Here is a 14057-nt window from a genome sequence, read left to right as displayed (position 1 = left end):
AGCTGGTGGTCATGTTCCTTTCCTCCTGCAGTACATGGTTTGGTCTTCTTTAATTACTGCTTGCTTACACAGGCAATTCTGATGGAATTCGCCCAGTTTTCTTTATTCTGTACTTACAAACACATGAGTGTGCCTTAGAACAAGTCGAAATACTGATCCATATATTTTTCTGGGAAAAGAGGTGGTGGAACTCTCTATAATCACATGTGCACGTGCTCCCAGAAATGTGTGATGACGTCACTTCCAGAAGTGGCATCACTCCCGGAAGTGACGCTGCTCCCAGAACCCAGCACAATGCATTACGACGAGATCAATGTTGGTAAGCTTGGGAAATTACACTATTATGAGAAAGGGTTTGTTTCCTTTCTGTATCCCCTACAGAAAGTGAAATCTTCCATTCCCTTTCCCAAATATTTCATTTCTTTGGAATCATATTTTAAAATATGCAAGAAGGAGGGGGCCTCTGAAAATCCAAAACCCATCTCACAAATCTAAATTCTAACAGATGCCCTCTGCCAGTGTAGGAAAAAAAATTCCCAAATTCTTTCTCAAAATTCCACAGAGTCTGAAATTCCTAATCTAATTAATATTGAATTTTTAAATTTTCAGGGAGGGTTTTGCTTTACTGGAGCAATTCAAAATTAGATACTCAACTTAGCTGCATTAGTTTAAAATGGCTTTTTTTTGTTGCCTGCCAACTCTACCTTACCAATGGCTAAGCTGTCATGGCATTGTGAAATGCTCATAAATATCCCAATGTCCCAGACAAACAATATTCATAAAAACTTCCTTAACACCCATATGCCCACTGCAATTTCAGTGATGTTAATCAGCTGAGGGTGGGAGAACCACTTGAATTACAGCTATTAAGACATAAGAACATCTATATGCTGATGAATATATTGATGAAAGCCTTCTGTGACTTGGACACTGCTATCCATTCTTAGCATAAAACTAGAATAATCGTAACTGATATTTTAACTAATACAAATAACCATAAATGATATATTTAACTAGCACAGAACCAATCTGCATTCAAAAGCTGTGGGAACCATAACAATGTCAACTTCAGTCAACAAAAGAATGCAAGCAACACACACACACACACACACACAGCCCCACCATGAAAAGAAAGCAGAATGAACTCAAAGCAGCACACATACACACAGCCCCCCACCCCCATGAAAAGAAAGCAAAATGTACTCAAAGCAGCACACACACACACACACACACACACACACACACACACAGAGTTCCGACCCCCCCACAAAAAGAAAGCAGAATGAACTCAAAGCAGCACACATACACACACAGCTCTGAATGAATAAAACAGAATGAATTCAAAGCAGCACACACATACACAGAAGCCCCTGAATGAAACAAAAGCAGAATGAACTCAAAGTAGAACACACACACACAGCCCCACCTCCCGAAAAGCCGAATGAACTTAAAGCAGCACACATACACACTCAGTCCCACCCACTCAGTCCCCCAATTAAAATAAAACAGAATGAACTCAAAACAGTACACACACACAGAAACCCCTGAATGAAATGAAAACAGAATGAACTCGAAGCAGCTTAACCTCCTCTGGAGAGCCAGCCCCAGCAGCTCTGCTTGCACTCTCTCTCACTCACTCACAGAGGAAGGAGAGAAAAGCAGAATGAATGCAAAGCAGCTTACCCTCCTCTGCAAAGCCTATGCTGGGCCCCAGCTCACTCTCTCTCACAGAGGAATGGGAAAAAAGCAGAATGAACTCAAAGCAGCTAAACCTCCTCTGCACAGCCCCTGCTGAGCCTCACCTCGCTCTCTTTCTCTCTCTCTCTCAATCACAGAGGAATGGGAAAAAACAGAATGAACTCAAAGCAGCTAAACCTCCTCTGCAGAGCCAGCCCCAGCAACTCTGCTTGTACTCTCTCTCTCTCTCTCTCACTTACTCGCGAATGAAAATAGCAGAATAAATTCAAAGCAGCTAAGCCTCCTCTGCAGAGCTGGCCCCAGCAGCTCTGCTTGCACTCTCTCACTCACAAATGAAAAAAAAGCAGAATGAACTCAAAGCAACTAAGCCTCCTCTTCAGAGCTCGTGCCAGGCCCCAGCTGTCGCTCTCGCGCTCTCTCTCTCTCTCAAGAAAGCAGAATGATCTGAAAGCAGCTTACCCTCCTCTGCAGAGCCCGCAGGGCCGAAGGAGGAAGGAATCACGTGGGCAGATTCTAGAGCTTTCAGAACAGCGTTCCAGAGCGTTCCCCATCAAAAAAAGCACTGCATATATCTATTGTCTCACTATTAGCGGCTCTCCAGGATCTCAAGCACAAAAAAAGTCTTCTCTGATGCTGGTATTTATGTAAACTGGGATATTATGGTTACTGGAAAAGTATAAAAGGGAGACCACTGTATGTCTCTTTATAGAAACAAAACAAGAAGCACAACCCTGGTAAATATCCAAGACACACATTATTAAACATGTCAAGATTTGAACATGTTTATACCTAGTAGCCAAAATTCAGGGCACAAAGTCTACCTCACTTAAACAGCCAGCATTCCAGCACAGAGAAAGTCAAGCCACACATGATATAAGACAAGATTTGACAAACCCATTGCACCTAGAAATTTCATTGCAGCACCTAGGTATTTTCAACATTTTTAGCACATTGTAGCATCTCTCCACTATCCTTAGCACAAGTACAAAGACTGGCTCCTAAAACCAAAGAAAATCGATAGGACTTGGGAGAAAGTGCTGTATTCTAGCTTGCAAAATGCAAGTTCCATTTAAAATTAACACGTTGTGAGCAAGAAAGTAACCAGAGACTATGTGGCTTCTGTGTTCTGTACAGCATGTCCAACGTGTCTGAAACTAAATAAAAAAGAATTGGGCCATCAAATTTATGCTAAATGGAACAACAAACCCTACACATTTTGCATCAAACCTTTGAGGGAAAACCTTGGTTCAACATTGGAAATTCGGCCAGAACCATGGTCAGATCATCATCTGCTGAAGGCAAAAGTGAATATGGCCCCAACACCCCTCAAAATGGGAGGTCCACTTAAAATGATTTGCCCACAAAGGCTCATAGACCCTTTCAGATTCCAAAATGCCTTGGGGGATTTTAGAATTCCAGACACATGCTCCACAGAAGTTGCAGTAGGAGTGTGGAACACAAAGCTCCTGGAAGCTATTGACACCATTGCTCCTTGTCGACCCCTCTGGCCCTTGGGACGGAAGCTGGCACCATGGTTTACCACGGAGCTGGCTGACCTGAAGAGGGCTGGAAGACGTCTAGAAAGACACTGGCAAAAAACCCGCAGAGAAGCTGATAGAGCTTGCTTCAGAACACACTGGAGGACCTATGAATCAGAAGTGAAAGCAGCAAAGAAACGTTATTTCTCGGCAACCATTGTGTCGGCTAGTTCATGAGTCCGACCCTCCCAACTGTTCAGGATATCCAAACACCTTCTAACCCCTAAATCTGAACCTTTACAGCCCCAAGAACAGACAATTAGCTGTGAGGTCTTTGCTAAGGTTTTCGCTGATAAAATAGCACACATACGCTCTGATCTAGATGCTAGAAGCAATGCAAATGAGATAGGAGAAATGCTAAATGTAAAAAAGAGTCCAGTAGCACCTTTAAGATTTAAAGGTGCTACTGGACTCTTTTTGATTTTGCTACCACAGACTAACACGGCTAACTCCTCTGCATCTATGCTAAATATACTATCTGGCCTACATTTAGACTGCTTTGAACCAATTACAATGACAAACCTTAACAGGATCCTGGCATCTATGAAAGCCACTACTTGTATGCTTGATCCTTGCCCTTCTTGGTTGTTAAAATCACATAAGTGAACCACTGAGATCTATTGTAAATCAATCACTAACTCAGGGCACCTTCGCCTGGCCGCTCAAACAGGCAGTTATCCATCCGCTAATTAAAAAACCATCCCTAGACAAAACTGATGTGGCCAATTATCGCTCAGACTCTAACCTGCCCTTTCTGGGCAAAGTGATCGAGAGGGTGTTAGCTAACCAACTTCAGATCGTCTTGGAAAACTCTTAGCGCCCTAGACCCTTTCTGGATTCAGACCAGGGCATGGGACAGAGACAGCACTAGTAGTGTTAGTGGATGATCTCTGTCTGAATATAGACAAAGACCATGCCTCCTTATTGCTCCTCCTGGATCTGTCTGCAGCCTTTGACAGAGTAGACCAAGCCATCCTGTTGAGGCGTTTAGAAACAGAAGTGGGCATCAAAGGATGTCCTGGACTGGTTTAAATCGTTTCTCATGGAACGGACTCAAAGGGTTGCCATCAGGGCCAGTGACAGGGTTTCTGGTGCCTGAAGCGAGATACCTACTTGCGCCCTCCCCCTCCAGCCAATTTTTAAAAACAGAATGTAGGAAAAATGAAAAGCACAAAACTTGAAACTTTTTACATTTTAACTTAATTTTTATTTAATTTAAATTTTAATTTTTAAATAAGTGTGAGAATAACAACAATCTTTGTTTTTCTTATTGTGAGTCAAAAATCTATTTTGTGAGCAGAAACAGTGACTTGCATTGAAATTTTGAGAACACCTCCTTTTGTGTGTGTGTGTATAAAAAAGTTTCCCTCTCTCTTTCTTCCCACCTCTCTCCGAACCCAGAGACTCTTGGCAGTAGAAGGAGGGTTTCTCTTACAGGGCCTGTTGGAGGAGAGAGATGTTTGGAAGGGGGAGACTGAGCTAAAGCCTTCTCTTTCTCTCCAGCCCTCTCCAAGCCTTAAAATATTGATCACCTTTGTCAGAGATCCCTTTTTGGAACTACCCTCCATGCTCATCCTTCTCCCCCCACCCCTTGGGTCTGAAGTGAATGGCAGCTGACAGCTAAGCATGTTGTGTATAAATATTGAAATAAACTATTGTGAAGAGGGGGAAGGTGGAGTGATATATGTAAACTAGGGAATGAGAGAAGGAAGGTCATAAAGAGGGGGGCGCAGTGTGTGACGCTGCTCTGCTGGAGTGAAGGGGGAGCAGCATTGAGATCGGAGAATCCTATTATTTCCAATGGACAATCCTCCTGTCATTCCTCTTAGTACATGGTGGGGGGGGGAGCAAGAAAGAAAGGAGGGAACAAGGGGGACAAAAGTTCAGACGGGTGCTCACTGCTCCCCAGCCAGCTCTCTTGCTCACGGAGGCTTCGCCCAAGGCTTAAATTGAGAGAGAGAGAGAGAGAGAGAGAGAGAGAGAGGAGGGGGAAAAGGCAGAGAGAGAGATGTCCTCGCTGACGGGTCTGAACTTGAAGCTCCTTGGCGCTGGATGAGCAGGAAGACAGGGCTGCACTTCTGCACTCCAGAAGAAATGCCTTGTGCCAAGAGAGGAGAATTCCTGTGTGAGCACACAGAAGCGCGCACACTGCAGGGAATGCTGATCGATCGTTGGGGGGCCAGCACGGCGCCTCCTTCAGAGTTCAGCGCCCGAGGTGGGGGCTGGCTCCACCTCAACAGAAGCACCGGCAGTGGTTGCCATCAGAGATCAGCTATCTCCAGAATGGGAACTAACTTGTGGCATTCCACAGGGCACAATCTTATCTCCCATGTTATTCAACCTTTATGTAAAACCTTTAGGAGAACTCATTCACAGCTATAAAGTGGGATGTCATCAATATGCAGATGACACCCAACTCTGTATCTCGCTATCCAGGTCCCCACAGGATGTAGTAGAAATCTTAGATCGCTGCCTGACAGTCATAGTGAAATGGCTGAAAAATAACAAATTGAAATTGAACCCAGACAAGACTGAGGTGGTGCTTGTGGGGAAGGAAGAGATCTTGAAAGACATTGTACTCCCCACCTTCGATGGAGTTCATCTGACCCTCGCAGACTCGGTTAAGAGCCTAGGGGTTATACTGGATCCAATACTACTACTAGAAAAACAAGTTAAGGCAGCCGCAAAAAATGCTTACTACAACCTCACTCTAGCCTGGAAGATGGCTTCTTAGCTCGACATGGCCGACCTGGCCACCTGGATCCATGCTATGGTAACATCAAAACTTGACTATTGTAATGCACTATACATTGGTCTCCCATCTAAGTTCCAATTGGCTCCAATTGGTGCAAAATGCTACGGCTCGACTGTTAGCAGGAGCGAGCAGGAGCATGAACATCATTCCCATCCTACAGTCACTCCATTGGCTACCTATCAGTTATTGTGCTTAATTCAAGGTATTAGTTATTATATACAAAGCTCTTCATGGCCTTGGCCCAGCATACCTACCAGATCGTCTCACTCCTTATGTCCCTCCACAGCAGTTTCGCTCATCTGAACAGGGTCTCTTGCAGGTGCCGGCCTGCGCATGGGCAAAATCAACAGCAGCCCTCACATGGGCTTTCTCTGTAGCAGCCTATGCAACTGTCTGCCTGAGGAGGTCAGGAGAGCCCCCACTTTCCTGGCTTTCCGCAAATGATGCAAAACCAAATTATTCAAAAAAGGCTTTTTACTCAGATCGGAGGGAAGTATTATAGGGAGGGGTCTCAAATGCTTCGCTAATGAGTTAGGGACCATAGACTTCACCGCTACTTTGCCTTGCATATTATCTGTTGCTTGAATATGTACTCTTATACTACCTGTACTTCATGTTTATCTAATCTCAGTCCTAGAATTATGTTCTGCTTCAGCAATTCTTCAACTTTGTATTGAAGCTTGCTAATGCTACGTCTTTGTAAAATCCTATGACGCTGTGGAAATGCCCTTAACACTGTAAAGAAATGTCCTTGATACCGTATAAACAAACAAAAACAAACAAACAAACATCTTCCCATGGTTTGAACTGAAGAACATCATCAAGAACTTTTGGAACCCTTGTGGAGGACCCATTCTGTTTTGCAAACTGATCTCAAACAGCTAGACAGATTTATTCCTGTGCATTTAAGTACCCAAGTTATTTGCCCAGTTCTGCTAACTCACACTCCCCAACCACTGCAGCCCGACTTTCCTTTTATTCCCCCAGCCGTTATGGGCTCTTCAGTCCATGGGTGCAAACGTGCTGGGTTCCAAGAAAGATATTCTGACCTTGTTGTGACTTCTGAGGGAGCGTTATTTACCTCTCTGAAGAAAGGCTCCGGGAGTTCACTGAGAGGGAAAATGGCGGGGGGTGCCACCTAAAACCCACGCTGCGCGGGGAGGGCATAAGCGGAGGAGCTGTTTACAATCTCCCCGGGATTCCTGTCAGGCTTCCCTGTAGCGAGGCCAGGCCGGGGCCTCTGCAGGCGGGTAGGCAGCCAAGCTAGCGGCCTCCCCAGCCGCAGAGGAGACGCCTCAGAGGTGTGTTTTCTACAGCAAACAGAGGAGAGAGCCGGCCGCAAAATCGGCCCCTCTGAGAGATGGCGGGCACAACACAAGGAAGGGGGAGCGTTACCTCGCAAAGCCTGCAGAAGCCGCGCCACGGGCAGCAGCACGTAACACAGCACCGTCCCGATCATGCCGCCCGCTCCTCCCCTTCCAGCTGCCAGCCACGCGGGAGCCTGGCTCCGCCTCAGCTAGCGAACCAAGATTTCACCGGGAACGGCGCGGGGTTGTTAATGCTACTGCCGGGTCAAACCGTTGGGCGTTGGAGCTGCCGCCGTCGACGGTTCCTTGAGGAGCTGAAGAACTCTTCAGCCAAAACGAAGCGTCTGGGAGCGGGAAATTCTACGATTCATTTCCCGACATGTTACACAGAGCAAGGAGGTGGAGGAATACATTCCGAAATACTCGCCCTTGCGGCGCTTGTTAATTCGAAATAACTCTCGCGCCTTCCCAGTCTGGTTTCGTCCTGGGACTTACTTAGGTTGGGTTCCATGTAGTGATCTGTTGGGAGATGGAGGGGGGAGGGTGGCACTGGCAAGACAACTACTTCGACATGCGTTCAAAGGAAAAAAATTAAAATGGACTAGTTCAACCCACATCTCACCTACTACTAAATCTGTAAATTGCCTGTTAATTTTTCCAGGGGGCATACACCAAAACCTGAAACGCACAATGTTTCGCCATCTTTTTAACACATTTCCTCCACTTTGTTCTAATTGGATGTTTACTTTGTGAGGATTCTGTGGCACATTCTGTGCAGTAGAACCTAAATTAAATGTATTTGAGAAGGTCCTGGATCTCAGTATGAGATACAGGTCAGGTGAGTCCTTCATTGAATAAAGAAGGCTGAAATATTAGAAGGTAATGAGTTTTCCTTTTTCAAAAGGAAAAAAATGGTATCTTTTTGCCTTCAGTGTTTAGATACTTAATTTCATATCTCCCCCCCAAAAAAGTTTATTATTTATTTATATTTATGTTATTTATAGTCATTTCTAACTGGATTACACAGTGTACATCATTATGATCAACAGCAGGGAAATTCAATAACCAATACAATAGGGTGGGCATTGCAAAAATTTGAAAAGAGGCATGCATTTGAATACAGGAATATAGAAATGAAACCCTGCTGAAACAAAACATGTAATTTGACGTGACATATTAAACAATGCAGAAACTAACCAGCAGGAGCCTATCTATATCAACAGACAGTACCCAGTAGTATAGTCTACCCTCCCTGTCCCTTGGCCATCTTTCTGAACCATTTCCTTACAGCACAGCCCTATTGCCTGAGTAGAAAGCCCTCCTGAACAATTCAGTTTTGCATAGTTTGTGGAAGGCCAAGAGAGTGGGAACTTTCCTGATCATTTCAGGCAGGTGGGGGCCACCACATCAGTTGTTAATTTTGCCCATTTACAGAGCGGTATCTGCAGAACGCCCTGCTCAGAAGAAGGAGGCTGCCATGGTGGAGCATAGAGGGAGAAGTGGTCCTGCAAGATATGAGGAGCCAAGGCCTTGAAGGGCTTTGTGTGTGATGGCCAAAACCTTTAATTGAGCTTGGTAACTGATGGGTAGGCAATGGAGAGACTGCAGAGTGACAATAATAAGCATGCTCCACCTTGCTCCATCCTGATAATAATCAAGCTGTTGTGTTTTGCAGTCTCCAAGTTGACTATGAAGGCAGACCTATGTGGAGTGCATTACAGTAGTCTAATCTCGATGTTACCATGGAGTGAATCCAGCTGACCAGAAAGACCGTCTCCAAAGTAGGGGACAGTTTCCAGGCTAGTCTGCATTGTGAGAAAGCCTTTTTTCCTGCTGCATTTACTTGCTTCTCTGGCAGTAGTGTTGGATCCAGTATAACCTCTAGTCTCTTAACAGAGTCTGCAAGGGTCAACTGAACCCCATCGAATGTGGGAAGCACAATGTCCTTCAAGATCTCTGCCTTCCCAACCATCATCTCTTCTGTTTTGTCTGGGTTCAGTTTCAATTTGTTTCCTTTCAGCCATTTGATCACAGCTGTCAGGCACTGACTCAGGACCTCTATTGTATCACTAGAGGATTTGGATAGCGGGGTATAGAGCTGAGTACCATCTGCTTATTTATGGCATCCAATGCCATAGCTATGAATTATTTTTCCTAAAGGCTTTACATAGAAGTTGAGTAACATGGGGGACAAGATTGCATTGGCAGGGGTGTATATATGGACCACCATCTTGGAACTGAAAAATTCACTGTTTTATGATTGTATGTTTTTATTGTGATTTTAATTGTATTTATATTTGGATGTAACCCACCCTGAGCCCGTTCGCGGGGAGGGCAGGCTAGAAATTGAATCAACAATAACAACAACAACAATCTTGAGGAACCCTGCAAGATAATTCCAACACTGAAGATAGCTGGTCACCAACAGCAACACTTTGAGTCTGTTCCATAAGGAACAATTTAAACCAGTCCAAGGCACATCCCCTGATACCTTACTTTTGCCTCCAAATGCTTCAACAAGATGACATGATCTACTGTATCAAATGCTGCAGAGAAATCCAGGAGGAGCATCAAAGATACAAGGACTTTGTCTATATTCAAAGCTGTCTCCGTCCCATAGCACGGCCTGAAACAAGACTGAAAAGGGTCTACAGCACAAGAGCTGTCTGAGAAGACCTGCTATTGCTCTCTCAATCTCTTTGCTCAGAATGGTAAATTAGAGACTGGAGGATAAATGGTCACATCATTTTTGTTTAGGGATTTTTTTTAGCAGTAGGCAGATGACCGCCTCTTTGAGTGGACAAAGGAAAGTGCCCTGATTTAGACTGATTTATAATAGACATCAAGGACTCATTTATGCAGTCTCTACAACATTTTTGCAGCCAAAGATGGTCAAGGATCCAGTACACAAGTAGTGGCCTTCACAAATGCTTCAAAAGCAGAGCAGATGATGTATTAAGCATTTCTTCTGCCTCACCTATATTACAGCTGATATCTATATCATAGCATATTGGTGCTATTTTATTGCCAAAAAACTTTGCAAAGTAGCTAATTGTCTGTTCTTGAGCCAGTAATAACTCGAATTTAGGAGTCAGAAGATGGTAAATACCTTAACATATAGATCATGAACTAACTGATGGTTGCAGAAAGTAATATTTCTTTGCTGCTTTGACCTCCATAGGTCTACCAATGGGCTCTGTAGGACTCTGTCAGGTTCAGCATGAGTTTTCCACCAGCATCTTTCTAAACGTCTTCCAGCTGTCTTTAGATCACCCAGCTCCATAGTAAACCACAGGGCTGGCCTCCACTGCAAGAATAGGAGAGATTGACGAGGGATGGTCTTGTCAATGACTTGAAAGAGCTTCACATTCCAGGCCTCCACCACAGCCTCAACCGAGCAAGTGTTTGGAGTTTTAAAATCTCCCCGAGCATTTTGGAATCCAGAAGGATCCATGAGCCTCCATGGGTTCATGTAATGCCCCCCTTTTGCAGAGTGTTGGGGCTATATGCATTCTTGCTTTGAGTAGGTAATGGTCAGGCCATTGTACAGGTTGAATCTCCAGTCCTGAAAGAAGACTTCCCTCAAAGAGTCAGTGCAAAAGAGTAAGTCCAAAATGACAAGGGTTAGGAAGAAAGCTCTTGGGCTTTTAGCACAAACACTTTAATTTTTCCAATTAAAGATCTCCTGAATTTTAAATCATAGCTATGCCACATATTCTAATTTTACTGTTTCCCAGGGTGTATTATCATGACCTGTGTTTTATTATATTTCTTGTTGATCTTCATGATCATTTATCCAAAAATAACAGCCCTATCATAGCTCCAGCCTTGGCTTTATTTACATGAACTGGGTCAATCAGAGCTCAAATTAGGTGGTAACTGGGGCCTTTTTTATGCTTGTGGTTATAGCCATTACAGCTACATCTGTAAATGATAATGCAGTCTGTGTAATATAGGAAGCCCAAAAACCAGCAGGCAAATAAGGACCAGAAAGTTATCCAAAAAAGTTAGCAAGAGTGTTTTACTATCTTCTGGCCATATGAAAAATTAGATGTTTAAGAACACATTGTCTTTCAGTAAGGCTGGGGTGGGGGCAAGAAAGTGCCATTAACATGTTCAGCTCATTCATTTCTGTTTTCTGCATGGTTCTGGGCATCGGTCTCAGCCGTCTTCTGGATCAGTATTAGATCATTTCAGTCTGCTCTCTCAGACCAAGGTCAACAGCAAATGGCAAGGCCCACTACCTGCCCCCTGGACCCCTGCCCATCGTGGCTGGTGAAGGCTACCATGGATGGGCTTTGGGATTCCTTGAAAGTCATTGTTAACCTCTCCTTGAGGTCTGGGGTATTTCCCAGAGCATTGAAGGAGGCGATGGTGCAATCTCTTCTGAAAAAAAAAAGTTTGAATCCCACTGACCTGTCCAATTACTGCCTAGTCTCGGATCTTCTATTTCTGGGTAAGGTGAGTAAGCGGCCAGTAGCAGAGCAATTGCAGGTCTTCCTGAATGACTCCTCTGTCCTGGACCCATTCCAGTCCAGCTTCTGCCCAGGCCATGGTGTGGAGACAGTGTTGGTTGCCCTCACAGATGAACTCCCTAGACACCTAGATCGAGGTGGACCTGCGCTGCTGATATTATTAGATCTATTAGCAGCGTTCGATGCAATCGATTACGATCCACCTTGCTGACATGGGGATCTGAGGGACCGCCTTGAAATGGCTAGTCTCCTTCCTCCATGGTCAGGGACAGAGGTTGGCGCTGGGAGAGCAACTATCACCTCACCACCCTTTAGTGTGTGGTGTTTCATAAGGGACGATACTCTCCCCAATGTTATTTAACATCTATATGCACCCCTTTGCCCAGTTGGCATGGAGTCTCGGATTGGGCTGTCACCAATATGCTGATGACACCCAACTTTATCTGCTGATGGGCGGCTGGCCAGATACTGCCCCAGATAGTTTGCCCAGGGCTTTGGAGGCCGTGACTGGATGGTTGAAACAGCTGACTGAAATCCTACAAAGACAGAGGTCCTGTACCTGGGCTATGGACTCTTTGGTTCTGGGATTCGACTCCTAGCCTTTGACAGGGCGCCGCTTGCATCAGTGCAGGTGGTGAGGAGTCTGGGTGTGACCTTGGATGCTTCCCTGTCAATGGAGGCCCAGGTCGCAGCAGTTGCCAGGTCTGCATTTTTCCACCTTCATCAGATCAGGCAACTCGTCCCCTCCCTTTCAGCCCCCGACCTTGCTACAGTGATCCATGTGATGTCACCTCCAGACCAGATTACTGGAACTCACTCTACTCTGGGCTGCCCTTGGGCCTAATCCAGAAGCTGCAACTGGTCCAGAACGCAGTGGCACATGTCTTGACCAGAACTCCATTCTGGTCACATACAACACCAATACTGCGCCAGCTGCACTGGCTCCCAGTGGAGTTCAGGATCAGGTTCAAGGTTTTGGTTTTGACTTTTAAAGCCCTTAGCGGACTTGGACCTGCATATCTACAGGACCGCCTCTCACCATATGCTCCCCAGAGGGCCCTTTGTTCAGCAAATCAACATCTGCTGGTGGTTTCTGGCCCCAGAGAGGTATGTCTCGCCTTGACCAGGGCCAGGGTTTTCTCAGCCCTGGCACTGACCTGGTGGAACTCTTTGTCTGTGGAAACATGGGCCCGGCAAGATTTACTATCTTTTCGTTCTGCCTGTAAGACAGAGGTGTTCCACCAGGCGTATAGTGGTTGAGGTGGGAGGACCCTCTCCTTTGACTGGCCTCCTGCCCGGGGGGATAACGCACCCAGTCTGTATAACATCTGTTAGTTCGCTACACACACACACACAAGTTTCAGTGAGGTTTTAGTGAGGGATTATTTGAGTGCCACTGGAGTTTATAAACTGAATTTGGTTTTATTATGCTACCTGTTTTATATCATGATGTAATCCACTCTGAGCCTGCTCTGCAGGGAGAGTAGAATATTAAACATAATAAATAAATAAATAAATAAATAAATAAATAAATAAATAAATAAATAAATAAATAAATAAATATTGTGTGTTCTTCTCTGGTATTGGGTGTTCAGATTAGAGATTTTATTAACATACTACCTACACCCCTGCTAAACACTCTGAGCTGCTGAAGGTGATTTAGAGTTCAGGTCCATGATATGTTTAGTTCTCATGGACTTCAGCATCCATACTGAGACTTCTGGAAAAGCTCAATGTTGTTTTGTGCATGGCTGCCAACATTTATTTACATAACTACACATTTTCCCCCTACAAACTCCTCAGACTTAGCTGCACCTTAGAGATCAATGGGAACACTTTCTGAAATGATCTCTCACCTGAATTCTGATCCATTTTGATCCAGCTCAGTAAAGAAGACCTGATGCAAGTTTGAGGCTATGTGGCCACAGGATATATCATATATCTTGAGTCACAATGTCTAGATGAGGTCATGGAATACTTGAGATGAAATTAAAGTGACCTGAACTTAAGAGGGCGCAAGCAGCATGCTCAGCGCACAGACTGTCCCAGTGCTTGGGAAATGTGGTCTTCCTAATCAGAAATAATACCATTTGGAATTCCGTGTTTTCAGCTGACACCACAGGGTCATGGCCGTTTTCTGCAATGTATAATGATTATGGTTGGATTACCTGAGTAAAGGACTTTTTAAAAAGAGTCTGAAATAGAGAACACTGCAAATTACAGATAACACGGTAAAGGGAAGGGGAAAAGCAAGGAGCAGAACACCTGGTTCCCTAACGACACC

General features: G+C 44.8%; 1 protein-coding gene across 3 annotated transcripts in view; it reads right to left on the bottom strand.

Annotated features, from left to right (window-relative positions):
• ANGEL1 (angel homolog 1) overlaps positions 1-7459 on the bottom strand; it is a 29371-nt gene extending 21912 nt beyond the window's left edge. The window contains exon 1 of one of the 3 annotated variants that reach the window (XR_008596578.1): positions 7387-7452. Coding sequence is in view for 1 of the 3 variants with exons in the window: in XM_054972640.1 (XP_054828615.1) it covers positions 7387-7450 (64 nt within the window). In the remaining 2 variants the exon portion in view is untranslated. Of the gene's footprint in view, positions 1-7072; positions 7209-7386 lie in introns of those variants that run through there. The other 2 variants (XM_054972640.1, XM_054972639.1) reach the window with 2 other exon arrangements.
• Between the last annotated feature and the right edge of the window lie 6598 nt (positions 7460-14057).

Source organism: Eublepharis macularius, chromosome 2, assembly GCF_028583425.1.
Source record: "Eublepharis macularius isolate TG4126 chromosome 2, MPM_Emac_v1.0, whole genome shotgun sequence".
Taxonomy (NCBI): Eukaryota; Metazoa; Chordata; class Lepidosauria; order Squamata; family Eublepharidae; genus Eublepharis; species Eublepharis macularius.
Note: the sequence above shows the minus strand (reverse complement) of the source record. Positions and strands in the feature narration are given on the sequence as shown.